General features: G+C 64.2%; 1 protein-coding gene across 3 annotated transcripts; it reads left to right on the top strand.

Moving 5' to 3' along the window:
• The first annotated feature begins 1,066 nt into the window (after nucleotides 1-1,066).
• SLC6A18 (solute carrier family 6 member 18) lies at nucleotides 1,067-18,667 on the top strand. Of its 3 annotated transcripts, XM_059173578.1 has the most exons (12): nucleotides 1,067-1,266; nucleotides 5,659-5,799; nucleotides 6,473-6,610; nucleotides 7,192-7,373; nucleotides 8,932-9,042; nucleotides 9,865-9,977; nucleotides 10,861-10,989; nucleotides 12,200-12,356; nucleotides 12,850-13,054; nucleotides 13,375-13,534; nucleotides 14,562-14,724; nucleotides 15,688-15,966. In XM_059173578.1, exons 1-12 carry the CDS (start codon nucleotides 1,107-1,109, stop codon nucleotides 15,874-15,876), a joined length of 1,848 nt encoding a protein of 615 aa, XP_059029561.1. In that variant the 5' UTR covers nucleotides 1,067-1,106; the 3' UTR covers nucleotides 15,877-15,966. The 3 variants fall into 3 exon arrangements, with proteins under 3 accessions (XP_059029561.1, XP_059029563.1, XP_059029562.1); XM_059173580.1 differs by lacking the exons at nucleotides 14,562-14,724; nucleotides 15,688-15,966 and adding an exon at nucleotides 17,400-18,667; XM_059173579.1 differs by lacking the exon at nucleotides 14,562-14,724 and having other exon boundaries at nucleotides 15,688-17,388.
• The last annotated feature ends 114 nt before the right edge of the window (nucleotides 18,668-18,781 follow it).

An 18,781-nucleotide genomic window follows, 5' to 3' on the forward strand; every position in this document is an offset into this window, starting at 1 on the left:
GCCTAAGTGTTGTCTAGATGCAGAGGGTTGAGTGCCCAGCAGGGCCCCGTCACTCAGGGGAGCGCAGGACCGCGGTTCGGGGGGGGTCGTTTTCTCTGGAGAAGTCATGACACAAAACTGCTGCGTCTACGGGGCCCTGGGCGTGGCGTGTGACCCTGCAGAGGCAGGAGGAGCGTGGGCGGTGGACTCGGTCATGGTGAGGTCAGGATCCCTAAGTGAGGTCAGGTCCGCGGGGCTGGGGGCTGTACTCCTGCCCTCCCCATGCTTCTCTTCTCTTTCTCCCATTCCTCTCCCACCCAAGAGTCAGCGGAAATGTGTCCACCACGGCCCACACCTCTGTGACCCACATATTCAGGCCCATGTGAGACCAGCGTCCTGGGAGGTGGGAATTTTACATCCGGGCCCCAGGCTGTCCCGCAGGCATCCACTGGGGGTCCATGGGTCCAGGAGACCCCGCGGGAGGCCCAGGCTGAGTCTACTGCGTCAGCCCATCATGGGCCATCCCACTGCAGGAGGACCCCATGCGGAGGGGACGATCTGGATGTCCCCCCGCCTGGCTGAGCCCCTGTGGCCACAGGTGCCTTGCTGTCCCACCGCTGCCTGAGGGCACCCTTGGCCACGGGGGGCAAGAAAAGAAGCCCCTCCTGCCCCACCCTTGCCCCTGCCCCATCAGGGGAGCCCCCCTCCTCCCCCAACCTGTGTCCCTGCACGTGGTGGGTGCCTGTGGGGGCCTGGGACTCGTGCCGTCACGGCTCTGCGCCACCCCTCACGGTGACAAGTGAGGCTACAGTCGTCCCGGAATCAGAGGGTTGATTAGGAAGTCAGTGGTTTTTATGAAACAACTGAATGAGCCAGTTTGGGGAGTTCTGGCACGTCCCCGACAGGGAACAGGAGGCCCTCACTGGATGCGGGCTGGCCGTCAGCCTCGGGCACCAAAGGAGGCACAGGCCGAGGGCGTGGGGTCAGGAAGGGACCACCTGGGTGAGAGCCGGAGCCCAGTCCAGGTTACCAATTAACTGGCTCCACTGGTTTTCCTTTAAATCGTGAGACCACACACGGAGGTCTGGGAGGGTTCCACAGAGCCAGGGCAGGAGCGAGCAGCGGGCATGGCGTGGGCCGGGGGAGCAGACCCACATGGGGACGGTCGCGGGGACAAGAGGCCGACGTGGGACAACAAGAGCCAGTACCTGCTGAGCTGCCTCGGCTTCGCCGTGGGCCTCGGCAACATCTGGAGGTTCCCGTACCTGTGCCAGACCCATGGTGGAGGTGAGCCGTCCCCGCGAGCCCCGCGCCGGGAGCCCGTGCAGTGGAGGTCTGGCCCCTGGCCGCCCCTTCCGGGGCTCGGGGAGCTGCCCCAATACCGCTCTTCACAAGGCTCCCTGCGGCTCCATGGGGTGCGCACGGGCCAGGCCGCCCACCCCCCCCACATCGGTGCCCAGGCCATGGCACTCCCTCCCTGCACCAGAGTCCGTGGCTGTCACCCACAGCCCCGGGGAGTGGACCCTGAATGGCCCCCAGGCCAGGCCGGTCCTTTTCTGGGGTGCGACCTTGGGGCCCACGGGGTCTCAGTGTCAGGTCAGCTTGCTGCCAAGCTCTCCTCTGCACGCGTAAGGCCTGAGGCCTCCAAAAGCCCTCTAGGGCCGTCTTCCCGTATCCACCAGGCCCCCAGGTGGAAATGGGGGTGCTGTTCCCTTCGGGGGCAATCCCCTGGCCCCCACCAGGAACAGGTCGGTCAGAAGTGAAGGTCTGTGTGTGGCTGGTGGGGAGTCATCCTGGCCCCTTGGCCCCCCGGCCGTGCTGGGTACACAGGGGTCAGGCCGCACTGGGGGAGTGTGGGCTGGGGGTCTGTGGGAGCCGCCACGGAACAGAGCGGGCGGGAGGCAGGGCCGGGGGGGAGTCCCTGGTTTATGAGGAAGCTGTTTCCTGGAAGTCTATTCGGTTTTCCTGCTTATGAGAAGTTAGAGGAGACATCTCTGCAGGAGCCGTTGCCCCGGAGGTGTCAGAGCTTCCACGGAGGGGTGGGGCCGGGCGGGCACGTGTGCCTTGGGTCGTGCCCCGGGCCTCCGAGCTGCCGTGTGCATCGGGAGAGGCACATGCAGACGCCCAGAAGTGACCTGCACACTGGCGGTCACTCCCGGTCAATAAATGTTGCTCTGACTGGAACCGGTTGGCCGTCACTGTGCTGCATCGTGCAGGGACTGTCCTGGGAACGTGGCTTCCGGAACCCGTGTGCTGGCGTGGCCTGGCTTGAGGGCTACGACCCGGGCACGGGGCACCAGGACCAGCCCATCACCACCTGCACTCGCAGGCCGGGGGAGGGAGGACCTGCTGTTGAAATACTCCTTTTAGACCCTATTTCCGGGTGTGAAGCCCTTCGTGAAATGTCATAGAATAGTCAAGTTTCAAAGCTCCCCTTTTTCCTAAACAAGCACTCTCCCGAGCAAACGACCTTTTCGCCTCACGTGGGTCACTGCTGATAACCTCGACCAAGAGATGAGCGGAAACCCTGTTGCATTTTCATTCCGCGCCAACTCATGACCCGTGGGTGAATATTTTCTCTTCTCAGTGATTACTCAGATCTCTAGGCTTCTCTTTAGTGATGAGACTTAAAAGGCAACATTGTAGCAGAATTGGGGGAAACACTCAGCACACCTGCAGGGCGTCCTGTTCCGTCTCCGCAGTTCCTGGGTGCACGTCGGCACCCACTGTGCAGGTGGGGATCCCACCAGTGGCCGGCGCAAGGCACCTGCCAGGGCCCAAGGTACCATCCCAGGAGTCATTCATGACCCTGTCCATGGCAACGCGCTTGGGGCACCCAGTAAGTGGCCTGCGATCTCCGCACGGCTGTGTTGCGACCTCGGCACCCATGGGTTCCATGGAGCTGGTGGAGTCGCTACGTGATGAGCCCAGTGTGACGGTCCGTGCAGCTGCCCAGCGGGGTGCCCGCCCTGGTTCTGCAGTGGCCGTCGCCACCCCCCGCAGGCTTCCCAGGCAGGCTGTCAGTTCCACGGAAGACGCCCAGGTGTCACGGGCATAGTGTGACATTTCCAGATTGTCTGGGGCCCAATGTCCATCTTGGCATCACCGAGTCGTCCCGGCCACAGAGACAATCCCGTGCCCGCCCTGGTCTCCGTCCTTCGTCTCCTGTCCGGGCGGTCTTGGGGGCCTCGCTCCGCGGATCGTCAGCTGTGACAGGCTCCGTCCCAATCAGACAGATCTTCTCCACGTCTTCTCAGCGGACGGGGCTGGGTGTCTCCCGCTCAGCTCTGCTCGGGCTGGCCGTGCTCGGGGCTCTCCCTGACCCGCAGCCATTTCGCCAGCCGCCCTCCCGCCCGGGAGAAATTCCTTTTCTCTCTTCCTCTGACACCACTGCATGAAGGTTGGGCCCACACCGCCCAATTCTCCCAATCCTAGCTGCATTTAACCTGTTTCTGCAGCAAGCGCGGCTGGACGAGGAAGGGCTCGGCCCGCGGTGCTGTCGCACGGCAGAACAGTGTGTCAAGACCCGGGTCCCAGGTCGCCCACGGCATCCGCCCAACCTGCAGTCAGTTGGGAGCGCCGACAGCCCTCTTTGGGTCAGAATCTTGTGGAAGGGCTCACAGAACCCATGAAGCAGTCCACTCGCTGTGCCGGGTTTTTGTAGCGAGCACGGCCTGGAGCAGCCACGGGCAGGGACGCACAGAGTGAGGGCGTCGGAGCTCCCCGCCCCCCCTCCAGCACCTCCTGGGCTCCCCTGCCTGGAGCGGTCCGAGCCCCGTGGCCTACGGTTTTCACGGAGGTTCCATTCTGCAGGCGCCGGTGATGGAGTCACCAGCCCGGGTGATGAGCTGTCTCCGGGCCTCCAGCCTGGCCTGGAAGCCGAAGCGGGGCTCCACATCCTGCCTCTCCAATCGCGTGGCTGGGTTGTCCGGGGACCGGCCGCCTCCTCCAGAGGTTTTTATCCAGGTGGCGGTTCGCTTGGGTTTCAGATGGGGCCACAGCGCCCGGAGAAAGCAGTAGTCTCCATCTGTGGCCGCAGAGCCGCTCCCTTCTCTTCTCCCGGAAGCAGGGCTGATTCGGCTGCGAAGAGGAAGGCCCCTCCCTTCCCCGGCACTGCTCCTCCGGGTGTTCCGCCTGGGCCCACGGACTGCGACCCTCCCCGCAGAGCTGGGTCCGTAGGTCCTGGCCGGCCTGAGCCTGCAGGGCCCTTCCAGGCAGCAAGTCACACGCCTGGGACCCAGAGCCCCTGTCTGATGCCCAGACACCCACTCCCAGGCTCCGGGCAGCTGGTCCCCTGTCCCTACCATGTTGCAGGTGTTTGCGTGAGGCCCAAGGGGGGCTGGGAGGTGCACACACCTGCGCGGGACCCCACAGAGCGAGGTATAGGTGGGGTGGGTGGGAAGAGCGCAGCCTGGGGAGGGGTCCCGCATCTGGACCCTATCTCCCTGGCCCGTGGCTGGCCTCTCTCCCAGCCAGGGGCTCCATGAAGCGGTCTGGGCTATATTCACAGCCCAGCACCAAGCCCCTGCCCGCAGGTGCCCTGCTCATCCCTGGGGCTATGGCAGCCCTTGAGGCCGCCTCCCAGAATGCCCTGTCGTTCTCTTACACTTCTTACGGTCTGGCCACGACATGCATGACACCAGCAAGCACTGTTTGTCCCAAACACCGGCATCCTGTGCAGAAGCTGATGCGGGCTGAGGGACTACCTGTCCTCTCCCGGGCCCTGGCTCAGGGTCAAAACCTCTGAGCGAGATGCAAAATCCCAGGGAGACCCTGGCCTCATGGAGGCCGGGCTGGCACCAGGCCGGTGCAGGGAGACTTGGGGAGCACAGTTGCTGATGTGGTCCGCCCTGTGTGTGCGGGGGGGGTGGGTGGGCAGTGGACCCACACTCAGCAGTTAACTGGGAGAAAACGCAGCTCCTGACCGCACAGCTCTCCCTTCCCCCAGCAGTAAGGGAACACGCACCTTCCTGTAGGGTGCGGGAGCCGGCACCCCACACACGCCCCTCGGTGGGCCCCTCGGGGCTGTGGGCTCCTGGGGAGGCCGGGCCCTTCCCTCCTCACACCTGTGGCCTTTCTCCCGATCCAGCCACTGCTGGCTCCCTTGGGGACCACAGAGCCTCCCACCACCATGGCTACAGGTGCCCACCTCCCAGCCTGGATGCTGGCTCAGGGCTGCAGCCCATGCCCAGGCACGGAGAGACGAGTCCCAGCCTCCGTGCAGGCACAGAGCTCCAGACACTGTTTCAAATGTCCTCCCTCTCCAACATTCTGCCAGGAGCACAGACCAGCCCCACATTAGAGCAGGGTCCATAATCGGGGTGCGGGGTGTCCCTCTAAGAACAACACTGCCCCCAGAGGCTCACGGGTGGGATGCTGCCGAGGGACTGGAAACAGCCACAGACCAGGTGCCTGACGCGCAGGCCTGTCTCCCCCAGCCCAATGCCGCACCGGGCCGTCGCCCACTGTCCACTGACCATGGTATCTTATTTATTTATTTGACAGAGAGAGATCACAAGTAGGCAGGCAGAGAAAGAGAGAGGAGGAAGCAGGCTCCCTGCTGAGCAGAGAGCCCGATGCAGGACTCGATCCCAGGACCCCGAGATCATGACCTGAGCCGAAGGCAGCGGCTTAACCCACTGAGCCACCCAGGCACCCCTGACCATGGTATCTTTGCAGGGGCCTTCCTCATCCCCTACCTCATCGCGCTGGTCCTGGAGGGGATCCCCATCTTCTACATCGAGCTGGCCATCGGCCAGTGCCTGCGGAGAGGGAGCATCGGGGTGTGGACGGCCGTCTCACCCTACCTGGGCGGAGTGGGTAGGCTGCCCGCCTCGGGCCTGGAGCTGCTGGGAGGGCGGGGCTGGGGGCCCCGTGGCTACCTTGCATCAGCTTGTCACTCCAGTGCACAGTCAGTGGCTTTGACCCTGCCGGAGAGGGTCCTGGACCTAACAGGGTGGGGAGGTGCATGTGGCCGCGTTCCCGTGGGAGCTGAGTCTGCTCATGCTCTCAGCACACCTCTTCCAGGAGGCCCGCTTTGGTTCCCCCAAAGCCCCAGGAGGTGCAGGGTGCTGGTGGGGTGAGCTCAGGGCGCAGGAGGGGGAGGCGGCAGACCCAGCCCCATGGAGCAGCAGCGAGCTGTCCCAGATCGCCCACGCACGTGTCCCTGCGGGTGTTGAGCCCACACGCCCTGGGAGCCTGAGAGTGTCCGGCGAGGCCTGGACAGAGGGAGGGAGCCTGTGACACGCACCGCACGGGGGCTGCAGCACTGTGTGCGAGGCCCGCTGGGAAGCCCATGAAGAGGCAGACCCCAGCCCAGCTGTGGATGGAGCCACACAGCCGTGGAGCAGACATGTTGCCCCTGTGTGCACGTAGCCAGCTGTGGGCCACCAGCGGGGTGGGTGGCCTCGGGGGGACAGGGAGCAGGGTGGGGTGCCATGTCTGGAGCCTGGCAGCCGGGGCAGGGGGAGGCGCTGACCGCCGCCTCCTGCAGGGCTGGGCTGCCTCACCGTCTCCTTCCTGGTCAGCCTGTACTACAACACGGTCCTCTCGTGGGTGCTGTGGTACCTGCTCAACTCCTTCCAGGACCCGCTGCCCTGGAGCTCCTGCCCACTGGACATCAACCGCACAGGTGGCACGGGTCGGGGGGTGGCACCCTGCCTCATGCGGGCCCTGCAAGGGCTCCCTGGACGGCATACCCGGAACCCTGCTCTCCCTACCCTGCTGCACCTGACCGTGGGTGGGCCCAGGGCCCCCAGGGACCCCGTGTATTCACAGCCCGGCCACGTGCATGCCTGCCCAGCAGCGAGAGGCTGAGTGGGCGGGACCTCGGCTCCTGCTGGATGGGTCCAACCCTCAGCCATGGTCTCAGCAGAGGATAGTCTCACATTCCGGGAAAAGCCACTATTTTGTGCTGCTTCACGAAGCTGTGTTAACCCTACTTCCCTTCCTGCCTCTGCTGACAATAACTTGGCCAGCCCAGGGGCAAGCCCAGGGGCAAGTCTGGGCCTGGAAGCTCCCTATACCCACCCTCTGGCCCTAGTTGTGCGCCCTGGGCAGTGGGGGGCACAGGTCCTGCCTGGTGTGCCCGGTGCTCAGGCAGCAGCCCTGGGCTGGGTTACTGCAGACTGCACTCCTGGGCAGAGGCCTTCAGAGCCCACAGCCAGGCCTGAGCTCTGTGGCCAGCCCCTGAAAGGAGCCTCCTGGTTCCAGCGTTCGAGGCCGAGTGCCAAGCCAGCAGCACTGTGAGCTACTTCTGGTACCGGCAGACGCTGAACATCACGGCCGACATCAGCAACAACGGCTCCATCCAGTGGAGGCTGCTGGCCTGCCTGGCTGCGTCCTGGGCAGTGGTGTACCTGTGTGTCATCAGAGGCATCGAAACCACAGGGAAGGTGCAGCTCCTCGGGTGGACCCCATTGCCCACTCCCTCCAGCTCGGCGTTCAAGCATGGGTTTAGAAGCTGTGCTGGGAGGGTGCAGATGTGAGGCTGGTGCACTCCCTGGGGATGGGTGCCTGTACCCGGCCACACAGTGCAGACACCGATGGGGGCGGGGGGAGGTTAAAAGAAATTTAACCTGTTTGGGTCTCTAGGTTTTAAGTGTGTTTCTCTTGATGTGCACAGAGGATCCTGAGTTTCTGGCGATCCCTGCCCTTGTTTGGCTGTTTAGACCGTTTACGTTTAGTGTGACAATCAGTGCAGGTTCTGCCGGCTGTCCTGTGATTGTTTCCTGCTGGTCCCTTTGGTTCTCCACTCTGGCTGCTCCCATTTCCTGGGTGGTTCTTGTGACCCCGCTCTGTCCATCTGTTGGCTCGTCAGTGGTAACGGTTCTCCCCTCAGGGCTGGATGAGGGGCTTGGCCATCGGTCCTTCTGGGAGCAATGCCGTCCATGGGCTGAGGCAGGAGACCCTCACTCAGACTACACTGTCTTCCTTGGCTTTCCTGCCACCGGCTCACATTTCACGACGACGGTCTGCGAGCAGCCAGTGTGTCCTGGCGTGCTTGTCTGAAACAGTTTACTGTCTCTTGAAGAGACATCAGTGACAGGGAGAAATGTGTCAATGGCTCCTCGCGTAGTTTCTGTGCAGGCCTGGGCCTCCGTCTCGCACACCTGCCTTCACCGTGCACCCTCCCCTCTCCTGGGGCTCAGACAAGTCCCTCGCTATGTGTGTCCTCCCGTTCGACGTGGGTGACATCACCCCTTACCTTCCCCACCTGTGGCCCCGACACACGATTGTGGCCCTTCTGCCCATGTCCGGGCGTGGGCATGTGCCTGCTCATCTCGGCTGGCATGTTACAGTTACTGTCCCGTTAGCGTCTTTGTGCTTGGGAGGACCAGAATTACTGCATGAGACCAAAGCAACCATTAGGCCCGACAACCCACCAGAAACTCCAGAGACCCCTGAGATGGAAGTCCCTGCAGGGCGCCGGGATGGCGGTCAGTCTGTGCTCAGGGACTGGGGCGGCAGCGAGGAAAGAGTGTTGTCCTGGGTTTATTCTGAGCAGACCCCACGTGTGCAGACCCGTGGCCACACCTGACGCCAGAGGGGACTCTGGTCCTATGCTGGGGAGATGGGTGTGGGTGTGGGTGTGGCCCCAGGGCCCCTGTGAAGTGGCCGGCTGTGGGCACTGGGGTGGAGAGGAGGGCTGGCGCCTGGGAGAGGTGCAGTGTGGGTCAGAGGGAGGCTCGCCCGCCTGGGACGGTCAGTGCCTGCCCCACAGACACAAGTGTGCACGTGACTCCACTCGTGCCCATCCCCAGGAGTGCCAGACCCTCGGGGCCTGACTGGGGCCCACACACCCCATGGCACCCTTGGCCCCCCCACTGGGCTGGAATCCCCGATGACGGATGGGGGGCCAGCCACAGAGGCACCTACCACACAGCTGCCTCTTGCGGGTTTTCTGCGGAGTGGATACCCCTGAAAAGTCTAATAATTTGGTCTTTTTTAAAGGCGATTTATTTCACAGCCCTGTTCCCTTATCTGGTCCTGACGATCTTCCTTATCCGAGGACTCACCCTGCCTGGGGCGGTCAGAGGCTTAATCTACCTGTTCACTCCGAATGTAAGTTGGTTTGAATGGAGTCCAGGCTCCAGGCTCCAGGAAACAAACGTGTCAGAGGCAGAGCCCAAACCAGCTCCCTCCATCCCCTGGCTGTGGGAATGGCCACTAGGCAGAGGCCAGGCCGCCCAGGGCCGTGTGCGGGTGAGAGCAAGGACGTGGGTGGTTCGGGGTCCCAGGGAGAAGGTCAGGGTCAGGGCAGCGAGCAGGAGGACTTGACTTGTGACATGGATCCCGAGGGATGTTGCTGGTGGAGTTCAGGAAAGAAGCCATCTGGAGGCCCAGATGTCCCACCCCAGTGCCCTGCACCCCAGACCTCCGAGGACCTTGCGAGCTGCTCGCGCTATACCCAGCAAGCTGTCACAGGACCTGGGGGCCCACACCCCTCTTAGACCTTCACACACTCTCTAGGACCCCAGCATTCTGCAGGAGCTTCCAGGGGCTGCACAGCAGCAGGAAGGGGGCACTGGCTGTGCACATGGGTCTGCCTGGGTCCGTCCCCAGCAGCAGAGACTCCAGGCGCTTCGAGTCCCTCAGAACCCCCAGGTCTGAGAGGAGCAGAATAAACACAGCAAGTCAGGCTGCTCAGACCCATTTCTCAGCCCTGAGCAGTCTGTTGGCCGCACTCCAAGCCCACGTGGACAGGAGCTGTGGACAGGAGCTGTGGCCCGTCACAGAAGAGCGCGGCTGCGCTTGCCGAGGGAGCTGCCCTCTCGGCGGGGGTCCTCGGCTGCCCACACACCTTCGGGGGAGTCGCCGCACGGGAAGCCGGGGCGGGGGGTTTCCGGGGCCGGTGGGTTCTGTCAGCGGCACAACCCTTCCCAGGTGCAGACTCTCGGGAACCCGCGGGTGTGGCTGGACGCAGCCACGCAGATTTTCTTCTCCTTGTCCCTGGCCTTCGGGGGACACATCGCTTTTGCGAGTTACAACCCGCCCAGGTAGGGACCAGGCTCGGGGTGGGCTCCCTCCGACATGGGGCCGGGCCTCCCGTCCCGAATCTCTGAGAGAGCCGCGAGCCCGTGGGGCATAACGTCCCATGTGGCCTGCTGTGAACCTGTGCTAAGAGAAGGCTCACGGGGCTCCTACTGCCGGGCCCCCACGGCGGCCACGCATGTTCCGCGGAAAGAGCCTGTAGAGTTAGTCCCAGGAATAAGGTCTCACCAGGGGTGACACCAGCACAGGCAGCACAGTGTCACGCTCGAGGCCAGAGAAGTAGAGACACAGGGTCCATCAGCTCCCTGGTCACTTGAGATGGATGCGGGGCCCACACGGGGCCACCTGTGGTGAGGACCCCGGGTGCTGGGCCCCGAAGCACCACCCACCGCCTCACAAGTCCCCGGGGCCGTCTGAACAAGCGGCGTTCTATGTGGCAGCCAGAGCTTCTCCCCTGCCAACATGCAGGGGTGGGATGGGGGCGCGGGGGGCTTCCCAGGCCTGCACCAGACAAGGGACCACCTCAGCCCCCTCCACATAACTCGTGTGGAGCTCGTGTCAGCAAAGCCCACTCCAGGCTCCATGAGGCCCCACATTGTCCTTAGCTCCTGGTCTCCAGGCCTGGGGGACAGGGTGGAGGCTGAGGCTTTTAGACCACCCAACTTCTTCAGCTGGGGGGGCGGGACAGGCCTGGTGGGGAGGGGGTCGGCCGGCAGGGAGGGGTCCACGGGGAGCGGCCATGGAAAGGGGTCTGAGACCATCCTGAGACGTGCAGGGACAAACCCAGAGCTGGGGGTCGTGGGCATGTAGGCTCTGTGTGGGGGGGGTCCTAGGTGGGGATGTGGGGATGGCCCTAAGCACAATGTGCCATGCGTGTGTGTCTGCCAGGAACAACTGTGAGAAGGACGCGGTGACCATCGCCCTGGTCAACAGCATGACTTCCCTGTACGCGTCCATTGCCGTGTTCTCGGTTTTGGGATTCAAGGCAGCCAACGACCATGGGCGCTGCCTGGACAGGTGAGCATGGCGCCCTTGGCTCTGAGGGCAGGGTGTCCACGGTGCACGGACCTCAGACGCTGGCTGCCGCTCTGGGGCCACTCAAGCACCGTCTTCTCCCCAGGAGTGGGGTGGAACAGCTCCAGAGGCCCGCGCCCCCCGCAGCCTGGAGCCTGACCCCATATGCAAGTGGGGTCTCTGGCCGACACTGGCTAAGAGGAGGTGGTACCGATCCCACACCTGTGTCCTTACGAGAGACAGGGAGGGACACACAGACACACATGGGGGAGGCCGCATGAGGAGGCAGAGGCCGGAGAGACACAGCCACGGGCCTGGGGACACTGGGGCACCAGAATCTGTTTGCTCAAAGGCTTTCAGTCTGTAGCTCCACCACGAATGCACAGGACACAGAGGCTGTCAGCATCTCGGAACGGCTAAGGCCGGCAATTCTGGTTTGCAAGCAGCCCTCCAAAGGTGGTTGAGCAGGCCCTGTGAGGCACAGGCTCGGCCCTCTGTGACGGTGCCCAGGGCAGCCCCCTATCAGCCGTGACACCTGTGCGAACACACTCAGGCCATGCTCAGGCCACGCTCGGGGGTGTGAGGGGAGAGCCTGAGCAGACGCACAGCCTGAGCTCGGGCCCTGTGGGCCATGTGCACCCGTTGGAATGTTCTGGAGAGGCTGCGGGGCCCACATGCTGAACGGCGTGGTCCCCACTGGGGAACGGCAGGGGCGGCTCTTCCAGCTCTTTCCACCGAGCACCGTGCAAGAGTCTGTGCTCACCAGGACAGCCGGTACTCGGGCCTGCACGGGCTCCCCGGCCCAAGCCAACGGAACAGATGCTTGTGACCGCACAAGGAGAAACCAGAGGGCCCCAGACCCGGGCCCCGGGCAACTTCCCAAGGCCACGAACAGCCCCAGAAGCGCCACGAGTACTCATGTCAAGGTCACAGGAGATTTCAGCAAGTAGGCAAAGGAAGAAGTCCAGGGCACCCCGGGCTTGTGTGAGCCGCGAGCCTTGAAGCTGAGGAACACCCGCTGGGGGTGGCAGGCGGGGGCTATCCGGGGACGCTACTCTGACCCGCTGCGCCCTCGGGGGAGCGTCCCCTCCAGGCCAGGCTCTGTCCCTGCAGCGAGTGCAGCCCGGCCCTCCCGAGGCGCCGGTGTCCTTCCAGGTGTTTCCGGGCTGCAGCGCCCGGCCTAGCGTGCCCTCACCCGCCCGTGTCTCTGCAGAAACCTCCTTCGCCTCCTCAACGCGTTCGATCTCCCCGACCAGAGCATCTCCAGGGACGACTACGCCGCCGTCCTCGCGCACCTGAACGCCACTCAGCCCGAGAGCGTGGCCAGGCTCCCCTTGGAAGTCTGCCAGCTGGAGGACTTCCTGGATAAGGTACCCGCAGGGCCCAGCCTTGTTCCAGAAGGCTGCAAACCTTGTCCACAGAGCTGGCCTGGGCTGGCGTGGCAGCTGTGAACAGAGGCTGCAGACCAGCCATGTGCCTCTGTGGGGCTGAGCTTCCAGAAAGCCCGTGGCCGCAAACGCAGTGTGTCTGACGGGGACCTGCCCGGGGGGCTGGGGGCCAGGCCGACCCAGGACAGTGGGTGTTGCTGGTGCAGAGCTGGGCTGTGGCCAGTCGGGCAGCTGCGCCCAAGGAGGGGCAGCCGTGAACCCCTGGATGTGGGCGTGATACCCCTGAGACCCGCACCCCAGGCCTGCGCCCCCCCTCCGCGAGCTGCATGGCGATAGGGGGACGGGTTCCTTCCCTCAGAGGCATACCTGGGCTTGCCGTGTAGCCAGAAAAGGGCAGGGCCACCACCTTGCCCCGGCGCTGGGGGCGAGGGGTCCCTTGTGGGGTCAAGCACGAGGCCCCATGCACATGTTGCAGAGCGCCTCGGGCACTGGCCTGGCCTTCGTCGTCTTCACGGAGGCTGTCCTCCACATGCCGGGCGCCCCCGGCTGGGCCGTGCTCTTCTTTGGGATGCTGTTCACCTTGGGCTTGTCGTCCATGTTCGGGAACATGGAGAGCATCATCACACCCCTGCTGGACATGGGAGTCGTGCGCAGATCTGTCCCCAAGGAGGTCCTGACCGGTGAGCAGCCAGCCAGCCCGCCCTGTGGGCCTGTCCCCATGTCCTGCAGTCTGTCCACTGCTGCCTGCTGTCCAGATGTCGCCCCTCCGTGACCGTCCCAGCGGGAGCCCACGTCTGGCCTTGCTACCCCTCAGGGCCAGTCCCCACGGCTCTGCACTCACTCAGCATCCCACAAGGGGCTGAGACCATCCTGAGACCAGCAGGGACAGACCCAGGGCTGGGGGTCTGGGCATGTACTGTGTCCTGCCCACGGGCACGACGCTGGGGGAGCCAGGGGCAGGGCAGTGGGCTGAGCCGCGGAGGTGCCACTGTCCATCCAGGCCTGGTCTGCCTGCTCTGCTTCCTCTCGGCGACTTGCTTCGCGCTGCAGTCGGGCAGCTACTGGCTGCAGGTGTTCGACAGCTACGCCGCTCCCCTGAACCTCATCATCTTCGCCTTCTTCGAGGTGGTCGGTGTCGCTTACGTGTACGGAATGCCCCGGTGAGTACGTGTCCCCTGGGGCTGCCCTCCCACTCCTGGCGCTCCCCCCAAACCCGGCCTGTGCATGAGGCTCCCGCACCCCGGCAGCTGCCTGCCCGGGCTGCACAGGACAGGGCAGGACCATCTGAGTCCCCCACCACCAAACAGACACGGGGGGGGGGTGTCCCCATGGTCCAAAGCAGCTGTGTGGGGACCCGGCCCCACCTCGTTGCTTGGGCCTCCAGCCCGTCGGGGTGGGCGGCAGACCGGCCCGTCTCCAGCCTCGCACGGCAGACCCCTGCGGCCAAGGATGGGGCAACTCTAGGGCACTGGGGGGCCTCTTGTCCTGACCCTCTGAGGAGGCCCAGCACATGCCCTGCCCATCCCCACCTGGGCTCACAAGTGCACCACACCTGCCCCCTCTGTCCCTCACCTGTCACACCTGTCCTCACACCAGTCTCACTTCTCACACCTGCTACTCCTGTGCCCCTGCTCAGACAGTCCTAGACGTCTGACCCTTTTCCTTGTCCCCTCGGGGGTCCCGGGCAGTCCCAGATGCCAGGGCATTCACCGCTGCTCTGTGGGCATCGGGGCCATGGGCTTGTCCTCTGGAGAGGGAGGGGTAAGAGGCAGCCGTCCAGTGGGGACTCGCCCAGCAGTGAGGACAGAAACAGTGAGCCCTGGGCACAACCAGCCCCGGGGCGTCAGACGGAGGCGCTTAGGAGAGGAGCTGAGGAAGGGCTGTGAGCTCCTGCCGGCTCCTGGGCATAGTGGGCATAGCTCACGCCATGGCCCAGGGTGGCTGCCGTGGCCCCTGCGTGTCCTGGCCTCTTCTACCCCCAGACCCTAGCAGAGACTGGACACCCCAGGAGCTTCCCTGCCCAGCCCTGTGTCCCAGCAGGATGACCTTTCCACATCATGACCCAGGAAAGGTGTCGGGCAACAGAGTGCTGGGGACAGCCCCTGTGGGCCCTAGCTCAGTGACACCGGCTGAGGCTGTGGCAGAGCAGGTTGGTGGGTGAGCTCAAGCCCAGTGTCTCTGTGACAGGTTCAGCAATGATATAGCCTGCATGACTGGGAGGCAGCCTGGGCTCTACTGGCAGGTGACCTGGAAGGTCGTCAGCCCGCTGCTGCTGCTGACCATCTTCGTGGCCTACATTGCTGTCCTGGCCTGGACGCCGCTGAGCTACAGGGCCTGGGATCCCCAATACGTAGGTCCTCTGGGGGGCACTGGGAGCCACTTTGGGCCTGCCCTGGCCCTTCCCTGGTGCCGTCTAGGACCCAGATATCACCCTAAGTGACCTCGTGGGCCGCCAGATGTCCAGGGTCCCCTGGGGGCATCAGAGCCGACCCTGGCAGGGACTTGGGCGAGGCTCAGTGGCAGGAGGACTGAGCAGCCTCCAGGTCCCCGGGGCAGCTCAGCTGGGGACGAGGCCTCAAGACGCGCTGCTCAGGTGCTGCGGGGCCGCCCGTGCGCACCTGCTCTGGTCTGAGTGGAGGGAAGGTGTGTGTGTCACCGGGCTGCCGCTGGTGTGCTCCGAAGAAAGGGAGCGCAGGGCAGTCTGCTGCCAGCCCTTCCCTGTCCCCTGGGCGGCACCCTGAGCTGCGGGCACCCCACCGACCTGCCACCCGTCCCATCCCTCCAAACCTCACTGAGCTGTCCCTTCTCGGGAGCACAGAAGTCATTCGTTCCAAGCCTCCTTACACAAGTGGCCCCACGTCGCCAGCGGTGGGCGAGGGAGGAACGGCACCATGGTTTTCAAGAATTTTCATGACAATCGTCCCGTCAGATTCCCACACTCAGGCCTCACAGTGACCTCAGAAGAGACACCTCACGTTGGGGGAAGATGCCACCGTCTCTTATGGAGCGGGACACGGGGTCCAGCGCCGCCCCGAGGCTGTGCAGCCCCTCAGGGTGGTGGGGGGCGCTCCACAGACAGCCCGATATCAGGCCTGGGTCTCAGGGACCCCGTCCCCACGAGAGGCTCAGCCCCAAACCTGAACCTTTGGGTCCCCACCTCCTCGCTGCCACCGCACCCACCCCCACCCCAGACGGGAGCCTCAGTCAGGAAGAGGCCGGGGGAGGCGGCCGACATGACTCAGGGCCTGCGGCCGAGAGTCAGCCTCGCCTGTCCCTTCCTCAGAGGCTCACCTATGGCCTCGTGTCCCCACAGGCATGGTTCCCGTCACGGCAGGAGAAGTTGTACCCAGGCTGGGTGCAGGCCGCCTGCGTCCTCCTGTGCTTCCTGCCTGCACTGTGGGTCCCGGCTGTGGCACTTGTCCAGCAGCTCGCCAAGCGCAGACAGAAGCAGGACACCTGGCAGGACGGGTGCCCAAAGCTGCAGGAGGGAGGGGCCAGCTGAGGGTCGGGCTGGGGGTAGCAGGGGGGACTGGCCTATGAGCCTCCTGCTGGCAGAGAGCTGGACCCCATTACACACTTGCCCAGACCTTGACCTGTGGCTGCTGTTTCCCAACCCCCCTGCGTTCCGCCGACCCTGCTCACCGCACAGCCCAGATCAGTGACCACAGTCCACGCTGTCCCTCTAGCCCCTAGGGCCCTGCCCTCTGGGGTGACACACGGAGCTATCTGTGGGGCCGCATATTGTGCCCAGTGAGTCCACATAAGGGCTGAAGGGCAGGCGGGCCCCGAGGCCACGCGGCTGGCAGAGCAGCCCGAAGAGGCGCACGTCACAGCTCTGCAGTGGGGCGCATGGAGGCTGTCCCCGCGGCGGACGGAAGGGCAGCCCCTTTCTGTGCCAAGACCATTTGGGGCATGGGCGGGTCTGTTGGGACCTGTACGGACCCTCTCGGTCAGCCGGAGCCCGGGTCTGTGTCGAGACCCAGGCCTCCTGTGTGCAGGGAACCCTCACTGCGTCCACGGCCTGGCTCCTCCCGCCCCAGGACGGGGCCTCCCCGCACGAGCACAGGAAGGTGCTAGACGCTCTCCTGACCTTATTGCCGAGAAACACCACTGTTCTTTAAAGATTTCCTCAGAGACTCAAATGTGGGTCAAGAAAGTCCAAAAAGGCTGATTCTCTCTCATCCGTGAAGCAGAGATCAGGTCTCAGGGGCTGGCCCAGACACACAGGCTTGGTCTTGACTTGCCACAGCCCGAGTGCACGCTTCATGCTGCGGGGGTGAAACCGTGGCTCGACGGAGAACGGAGCGAGGCGCTGTCCACAGTGCTGAAAGGCCGCCGTGAGCCTGGTCCATACGTGCTTGCTGGGGCTGCCCTTGTCCAGGCCACCCAGACCCCGGGAAACAGAAGCTCCTGCTCCAATGTCCCTCTCAGAGGAGCTGAGTATTAAGATGAAGCGAGCCCAAGAACACCCCCCGAAGTGTGCCCCGAGCCCCGTGGGTAGGGTGAGCCATGCTATGACCCTTGGCTTGTGGCTCCTTCCTCCAGCAAAAATCCAGCAAGGCCGGTGAGTCCTCGCCGTGTCTTTCCAACACCGTCTCCTCATGCTGGGGTTTCCCTGCGCGCAGCTGGATAATTTAGGATGATCTCCCCATCCCGAGGTCAACTGATTGGCTCCCTAACCCCACTGCACCCACAGTCCCCTGTGCCACATCAGGGAGCACTCCCAGGCTCTGCGGTCAGGGCAGAGGCACCTTTGGGGCGTCATTGTTCCACTTCCCACGGTGCCTGGGGGATTCTGGGCCCTTCACGGCGTCCTCACAGGTGAGCAAGGTGTCCAGGTTCACGCACACACCTGGGGGATGGCAGGTGAGGTCCTGGGAGCACCAGCACTCAAGCCACTCTTCCTCCTGCCACGGAACACAGCAGTCAGCAAGCCTTCCAACGCGCAGCGCAGACCCAGGAAACACCAGAAAACTGGGGTCTTTTCCTTTGCTTTAAAAATCTCATTTTCACTCTTCACCTGAGGAGGTTTAGCCGTGTGCATACTGATTTTAAGGAGATGAACCAGAAAGGGTTCTCAGCGAGCTGAGCCCGACCAAGCACCAGTCCTCTCGGGGCTTCGACACATCAGCAAGAAGGCGCGATCCTGAGTAAGACGCTGACAGAACGTCTGTACCCGAGAAACGGGACTCAAGCTGGGGACAGATGGACGGCTGACCTCTAGGGTCTGGTCCGTGACACGAATGCCAGAAATGGGCCCCTGGGGCCTGGAAGCAGGTGGGGGCCAGTGGCCGGTCAGCTCGGGAGCCTGGTGTGGGGTCCCGGCGGTGTCCCCATGGGCTCTGTCCGCGCCAGCAGGGCAGGTCAGCCCTCCCTGCTTCTGACAGTGGAGGCACCACTGCGGCCAGGCTGGCGTGCACGCTGGGTGGGGCCCGGTTCCGCTCGGCTCATCTCTGCTGCATTTTCCACCCACTGCATTTACGACCGCTGCGTGGACTTGGGTCCTCCATAAATGTGTCTGTGCAGCCCCTGGGACGCGGTGCCCTTCCCCAGATCTGCTGAAGCAGAAATCTACTTGGGGTGGAGGAACACCTGTGCAGTTCAAGCCCCCAGGACGGCTCGGGCTGACACCCACCTCACCGCCCAGGTCAACCATGAACACCTGCCTTTTCCATAGAGTTCTGTCTGGGTCACCCCACTGCTGCCTGGTCAGGCTGACCCTCTCTTGCCACAACCTGTGGGGCCGCTCACTCCCCCCAAGATCCTCCACCTAGGCCCCCACCAGAGCCGTGGCCTGGGACCCTGAGCAGAGCACCACCCCCCAAACCTGGCCCTTCCTGCAGGCCCTCACTGTCCCTCAGCCTGGGGGCTCCCCGGTGCGTTAGCAGGAGCCCCACTCCTGCTGGCTCGAACAGCCGCTCCTGCAGAGCCCGCCCCACGACACCTGTTTCCCGGCCCGAGCCCTGCTGGTCGATGTGTCCAGATGCAAACACGGCCTCTGGGCTGAGGTGATGAAGGGGGCACACAGGCACGATTGCCTGCACACGTCTGGGGCACAGGAGCGGAAGACCAGCAGCCCGGGCGGGGCCAGGGCTGGACGCGGGGCAGTGGGCTACCATCTACCTCCCAAACCCTCATGTTGCGCCCCCACTGCCCATTCCAAGGAAGCCGCCAGGAGAGCCCCGGACATGGAGAAGCCAGAGAAATGTGATCACTAGGAGACCCAGGGTTCTGGGCTTCAGGCCCTGGCTGCCCAACCCCTCCCAGGGTCCACAGTAAGGCCAGAGTTCGCCGTAGACGGGGCGGGTGCTGGGCGGGGTCCTTCTGACTCATGGTCTGGCTGCACCTGCCCCAGGAAGACCCCTGGGAACCCCAGCAGACCAAGGACCCCTCTCATGATGTGTAGA

Source organism: Mustela lutreola, chromosome 5 (genome assembly GCF_030435805.1).
Source record: "Mustela lutreola isolate mMusLut2 chromosome 5, mMusLut2.pri, whole genome shotgun sequence".
In the NCBI taxonomy this organism is placed as follows: Eukaryota; Metazoa; Chordata; class Mammalia; order Carnivora; family Mustelidae; genus Mustela; species Mustela lutreola.

Excerpts from the sequence above, each read along its gene's own strand:
- SLC6A18 (XM_059173578.1), top strand. The coding sequence starts at position 1,107 with ATGGCGTGGGCCGGGGGAGCAGACCCACATGGGGACGGTCGCGGGGAC. Across the intron at positions 7,374-8,931 it reads GCATCGAAACCACAGGGAAG|GCGATTTATTTCACAGCCCT; the intron begins GTGCAGCTCCTC and ends TCTTTTTTAAAG. Across the intron at positions 12,357-12,849 it reads TGGAGGACTTCCTGGATAAG|AGCGCCTCGGGCACTGGCCT; the intron begins GTACCCGCAGGG and ends CACATGTTGCAG.